The sequence below is a fragment of the Atta cephalotes genome, assembly GCF_000143395.1.
Source record: "Atta cephalotes unplaced genomic scaffold scaffold00008, whole genome shotgun sequence".
NCBI classification, from domain to species: Eukaryota; Metazoa; Arthropoda; class Insecta; order Hymenoptera; family Formicidae; genus Atta; species Atta cephalotes.
In genome coordinates this window covers 479,221-486,574 of record NW_012130072.1, presented here as the reverse complement: position 1 = coordinate 486,574, position 7,354 = coordinate 479,221, and the positions used below count along the sequence as shown (strand labels likewise).

Sequence of the window (7,354 nt, the reverse complement as noted above, 5' to 3'; positions counted from 1 at the left end):
ATTTTCAATCAGAATTCTAATTAATGCAATTAGATTCTTTCCAATGCAGAGAATATGCCGGGTAAATAATCGCATTTAAATGAGTTGGCTCAATTAAAATGACGAGAGAAAAGACAGGTGAGCTCATCCAAGAGATATGAATATTAATCTAATAAATGGTGCACATAAATTTATTAAAAATGCTGGATTTTTTTCATATTAGTGAGAAATTTGAAGGTTTTTTTTAATATTGACGAATGACCTATCTCAATTAGATCTGACACGATGCTCTAACACGTTTAAGCTCTCCGATTGGAATTTATCGTATTACTTCGCTGCCATTAAGTTTTATTGACCGAATTGTAATATAAAAAAATCCAGATTTTATTAATGTAAAAAAATCCAGTATTTTTTACATAAATCTTTTATATGTGCATCTCATCATTGATTCAGTTGATATCTCTTACTTATGTTTCTCGAGTTTATCGGTCGCCAACCCAAACATATTAAAAACTCGTAAAAGTTTTGCATGCATAGATTTTGATGAACTATTATCATGTATTATGATTAAAGTCTGACTTATCTATTTATCAAATCGTATGATATTTAAACTTTATAGGCTATATTCGTAAAACATTCGCATGTACTTTATGTATTTTACTTTTATGTATTTTACTTTTTTACGTGATACTCGCGCCTGTATTGTTACTAATAATAGAGTAAGTTCATCAAAAAAAGTGTGCGCAAGCTAATTATTAAATTATTAAATCCAGTAAGAAGTAATAATGTTCAACTGGGCATGCATTCTCAAATATCAGTTTAATCAACAATAAAAGGTGATTATAGAAGGAAAGTGAATATATCTGGATATAATTATGATATAAAAAGAAATTCATGCAATGATTATGCGATTATTTTTGTATTTTCCATTGAATTTACCAATCGTCCAATTCACTCTATGAGACTTCGAAAGTATTTTTGAATCACCGTATATAAGATCCGTAAAAAAAATCCACTCGAGAGTAAGAGAAAGCGATTACTTTGAAACAGAGTCCGATTCGACAAATCCCTCCTCATCTATTGGTAGGCTCCTTGGAACCGAGGCCAATCGAATTGGACTCCTGGGCCTGCTCTTCCTTTGCTTTAATGCTGACTCAGAGAGTCATTATGCAGCTCCGCTAAGGACAATTTTCGAGTTTTTGCTGTATTTTGAGAGATCTCGCGAAGTTAAATTAAATTAAATGAAATGCGTCAACATTCCTTTTACGTTCATTGAGAGAAAAATGTATTAAATTTTAATAAATATTTATTTGAATATAGTGCTAACTGAATATTTACTAAATGTAAATATAGTATATTTGATATATCATTATTTATTTGATATATCATTAATTTGTTTTAATTATCCTCATTTTGTTAAATATTTATTTACTGTAAGTAAATGTTAAAATAGTACTCAGACAAGTATTCAGACAAGTATTAGGTATGGGAAAAAGTGGCGTTTTTTTAATGTCAACGACCTAACGAGAAAAACGCCACGAACTTTTTCCCATATCTAATATTTAGTAAAATTTACTTTTTTTTTCTAGTGTAGAACTGTTATAAAAATTAACGTAGAATTAATTTCACTTGGCTTCATGGCACTTCGAATAAGTTTTTATTAAAAATTTATGAAGATGCTCAAAAATTTGTTGAAGATAAATCTTTATTCCCTTGTTTATATCCTTCGTTGATATTAATTTTTATAATTTAATCTTTCTAAGGGAAAGTTGTTTTATTCACAGAGAAAAATGTTTAATTGTACCAACAAAGAAGTACAAATATCAGAATTCTGATTATTGCGACTAGAATGTTTAGTAGATTTATTATATCTGATTTGTACTTTTCTGGTTGAATAATGTGCGGCTACAAGATTTTTTCAAGTGTTTCTTCTCTGAATTCTTTAGATTTCCTAATGCATTTCCTAATGAACATCTCAATCATTCTAAAGGTATTCAAGGATTTGAAAATATATTATTTTTATTGTATACTTTCGTTGATATCTTAATTTTATTGCATGCTTTTAGATTTTCTTATATATTAGATATAGTAGATTTTCTTATATATTAAAATAGGAAAGAAATATTGAAGAATTTTCTATGTATGAAGTATACTTGGCCGAAAATATTAAGTATTTTATTAACCATTATTTAATGTTTTAATACAAATTTGTTTATGCCTGCATTTGTGCTGTGAATTTATCCTTTGTTTCAAGAATCCTTTAAACTTAAGTATAATTAATAGGAAATAACAGGTTAGATAAATGAAATTCGGATTAATGAAAAAATTTAGATATTTAATATTTTTAATGTATCTATTCTCGAATAAAGATAATAAAATATTTTTTTAAGTGCATTGTAATGGCATGATTCATCGCTTTCGTATTAGCTGTTTAACAATCTGAGAGATTATAGTTTATCTCTCTAAGCCATCCCTTCCCTAAATTCTTTGGACCTTTGGAGTTTTTAGACCGTTGTGCATTCTCTAATGAACACCTCAGTCCTGCTGTTATCCTGTTAGGTAAAAGGAGCTCTTTCTCCTGTGATTCTTCTGAGAGATTCTTCTAGAAGACCATTGAGTAAAAGATCACTTAACTCACTTGAAATCGATTGTAAGAACGTTCTAATATTATTTCTTTCGTACAAAATTATTAAATTTGTAAGGAATAAAAATACGATTTAAAAATAAACATGATCGCGTGTTGATCGTTTCCAGTTACACATAATGGCTGCATTTAGCAGAAAAAGCAACTCTGCAACTCTTGTAAGATTCCTTAATATGATTTATACATTTAAATTCAATGAAGAACTAAAGGCAAGATCAATCATATTAAATACATAGATTTAGATGTGAGAAATTAAAGGCAAGATCAGTCATATTAAATAATTTTATAACAATTGCAAAGCTATTTTTCCTGTTGAACGCAGACAATATTAAATTGTATTTATATATATTCAGTGATATCAAATAACAGAGTTCTGTCTTATGCATGTGATCTCAGTCTAGGATATTTATAATCCAGTCTTATTTTAAGAAATGTCTTAAGATATTAATATGACTTTCTGATTAGTGGTTCATGACCAGTCCAGTTTCTCGTATTAAGAAGAAACTCGTATTTATCAAATATGAGCTAGAATTCAGAATCTGCCATAATTGTACTACCCATAACAGTAGCGAGTCACTAATCTACAATGACAGTCTCTTTTAACACATTTCTTCTTTTCGTGCTTTCAGGGAGGTAACGTAAGTGAGTGACGACGTCACGATGCGCATGTCGCTGCCGCTGGGGTTAGTGCTTGTGGCAGCAGTCACGCTGCTAGCAAGTGTGAATGCTAACGCGGGGACTTACCTACGCATCGACACGGACACGGCCACGTCGTCGTATCACTTCGGAACGAAGGATCGCGATCAGGTGATAGCCGGGATGGAGGCCAGCCTGCTCTCCCTCCTGGGCTTCACGAAGAGACCGAGGCCGCAAGGTCGAGTATACATCCCGAAATCGCTCAGGGATCTTCACGCTCGTCAGAACGCCATCGGTATCGCGGATATCGCGAAGCCGGGTATTCACGCGAGATCGGCCAACACCGTTCGTTCGTTCCCCCATATTGGTAAGTTAGATTATATCAGCTAATACGGTTGAAAGAGATACAATTTAAAAAAATTGATATTAAAAATTAACTGTTAATAGTAGTTATAAATAATATAATTAATAACTAGGTGATGCGCACCAAATTGCGATACATGAGAACGCGTATATTATTTTTTTTTATTTATAATACATATTATGTTTTTCTTATTTTTAACTGTTTTTATTATTTTTTTATTTTGTACTCTTTTTGATTATTCTTTTATTTTTTATTTATTATTAAATTTTTTTATTAAATTTTTTTACAATAAAATTATTCGCACATTTAAAATTTGTGTTAATATTCTTATAAAGATGCTTATTAGCCTCAAAAATTATTGAATTACTTGTCAATTTAATAAGTGATATTATTATACTACTTTAATTCTGCTCACGAATGCGTTTCAAGACCGAAAAAGATTTCGGCGCGCAATTTGCAGAATCAGATATTTATTATATATAACTTAAAGAAATATTTATGTACTAAGATCCGCTTTTACTGAATGTAGGAATTTCTTTTATTTAATTAAATTTTATTAATATGATATAAAATATTATTTAGTTTATTCGAATATACGTAATATACGAAATATAATTATAGTAGGAAATTATTATTGTCCTTTTTATAAAAATGTGTGTATCATGAAAGATTAAATCTATATGAAATTTACAGCGATAATCTAATTAAAAATAATCTTGACAATATATATAGTAGTATTGATGAAACAAATAACATCTTATTAAAGCAAGAGTACAAAGTATTTTTTTTTTATTAATACTATTATTGTGAAAAAAAATTAACTACATTATTTTTAATTTACATTAATACTGTTAATACCTTATTTTTTCTGTGTAAAATTATTTTAACGGGAATTATAAATTTATACTGTTTATATTGGAAATTATAAAGATACAAATATTCGGTCATAAAAAATAGCTTTCTTTATCGTTTTTCGGAGACAACTCAATATCCATTTCTACCAATATAGATTAGCTTTAATTTTGGTTTAGCTTACTCTATCTTTTTTCTAATTCTTAGAACTATAAAAAAGATAAAGATATAAAGATATAAAAATAAAGATAAAACGTAAATGAAACTAGGATTAGAATAAATTTACTTACATAAAAACGGACGTAAGTCTAATGATAAAGTACAAATTTTTGGAAACAACAGAAAGCATTATTGAAATAGAATCGAATAAATTTTGTCGATAAAATTATATCGTACTATATTTTGAGTATAGTGATATGAACAAATCTTTTCGGATGTAAAATTATAATTACAACAGAATCGGACTGTTTATAAATTATTTATTGATAAATAAATAATTTGTTTATATTTTAATAATTTTATTGATAAAATTTCAATAGTAGAAATTATGATATAGGTGCATTAATGACTGCATTCAGCAAAAAAAGCAGTTTTGCAACTGCTTTAAAATTCTTTAATATAATTTATACATTACATTAATTTACATTTAGATTCAATAAAGAACTACAGGTAAAATTAATTATATTAAAGAATTTTACAACAGTTGTTTTTACATTTATACAAAGTTGCTTCTTCTGCTGAACGCAGTCAATGATATGACTATAGATTGTGCTTCTGAATGAGTTTACTATGTTCTAAACTGATAAACAAAAAAATGATTTTATTAACACGTGTGGACAAACATAAAAACCTTTACTATGTATTCGCAATTCGTGAATCATTAAACGATGGTAAGAACTAGCGAGTTGGAATTCGTAATTCAAAAACAGGTTGGCGACTCTTTCGACTCTCAGTGAAAGTGCAGTAGTAAACGGAATGCAATATATACCCGTTATCAATCGTTATTCCTTCTATCTCGTTGACAAACGTGAATGACAAATTTTCAAATTCAAGATTCAATAATTTCGTATTTTTCTACATATTGCTACGATGTCACTTCTCTCTCGAACGCTATTATGCGATTATGCAATTTTGCAGATCTCTGGTTGCGGATTTCTGAAATCATTCGCTTTTGCAATAACAAGTTAAATAATGTTATAAATAACATCGATTATGTTGTTATAAATATTTCTTGCATTAAAAAAAATTTTAAATACAGAATCTTGTACTCTGAGTAAAAAATGATTGCAATTATCATAATTTAACCATAATGTATAATCATTTTCTTCAAAATCATTTATATATTTTTTGAAAACTATAAATATAATAATTATTAATAAGATAGGAGTAATAATTATAGCAGTAATAACTAATAACGGAGCTTCTAGTCATAATTATTTTAACGTACAATTACAGTTAGTAAATATTAAATACTTTTCTCTCAGCGTAAGGTTGACATAAATGCAAAGCATTGATCGATTACAAAGAATCTATAATGATAATAATTTTACAATGTATAAATATTCTTCTCCTTCACTTTATTTACACGAATTTGTTACTCACGCAGTAATTTTGGGAAGGCATTATCTCATAAATTACAGGTTTACATTAAGCGTAACTGGCGTAATTAACCTGATTGACATAATTGTAAGCATTAAGGTTTATTCCATGTGCAGGAAACATGTGATTCTTTCTCTTTATAAAAAATGTATTATCATTCAGTGAAAATAATATATTTGTGAGAAAATTTTATATTAAAAGCTTCATTAAAGAGTGTACGAATTTTTCTTTTAAAAGATTTCACAATTTATGTATTGTTATGTACACGATTTTTGTGGATAATACGTATATAATTTCTGATTGAATACAATAATCCACATGAAAGCTTCTAAGTATTTCAACCGTCTTTTTTTAAAATAGCGAACGAATGTAGGTGGTAAATACGTTGGATCTGACAAAATATTTTTAATCTTTACAAAGAGATGACAATTTGGATAATTGACTTTTTAGACTCCGTCTTAAGAGTTTAGGGATATACCTGCGAGTAATGCGTTGCCTTTGCGACTCGCCTCCTGCGTGAAAAGGAGAAGAATGGTATTTGAACGATTTTATGGTTGTTCAACCGACAAAGGGCTTTCATGATGATTGTAAGGAACATGCCATTGGGTTATGGACTTGAGTGTCCCATAGAGCCTCGACGACAAAAGAAGAAAAGGATCTAATTCTTTACACGCTCTATCTTTTTTTTGTGAGTGTATTATTGTCACGATGATGAGACTACCTTGGAATGCCTGAACGGACTCTCATAAGAATCGCCGCCAATATCTTTCGCTCTCAGGAGGTCCAGCTTCCGTTCCAATGATTCACATCCGGATTAGCTTAGGCATTCTTCTTTAAATTTGCGTTACAATGGACAACCGTCGAAATGATTCTGAAGCTAAACATTGGAATAGTAGAAGAACTTATGGGGATGATATAACATGTGGAGAGAAAGTGCCAAGAGCAATTAAGGAAGATGTGCAATAGAAAGCGACCGGATATATCGCGAGAAACCCGTCTTAATAAATCATTTTGATAAAAGCGTATCTGATTATATCCGCGTTGAAGGCTAAATCGTAAATTTACCATGCCAAAATATGTTCCTTTTATTATCAAATTGTTTCCGATCTTCGACATGAGAATCTCGCCTCATCGAGATTATTTATTGTCTCTGAATTAAAAATAGCGATTAATATATATATATATATATATATATATATATATATATATATATATAACTACACACTATAGTTAGTACTTACTTTAATTACTTAATTACTTATATACTATACTACGTTACG

The 7,354-nt window shown here is 29.1% G+C and overlaps 1 protein-coding gene across 1 annotated transcript in view; it reads left to right on the top strand.

Moving 5' to 3' along the window:
* The first annotated feature begins 3,259 nt into the window (after positions 1–3,259).
* Positions 3,260–7,354, top strand: part of LOC105627064 (protein decapentaplegic-like) — a 6,788-nt gene continuing 2,693 nt past the window's right edge. The window contains exon 1 of the mRNA XM_012208342.1: positions 3,260–3,626. Coding sequence (XP_012063732.1) covers positions 3,284–3,626 — 343 coding nt within the window. The 5' untranslated portion in view covers positions 3,260–3,283. The remainder of the gene's footprint in view (positions 3,627–7,354) is intronic.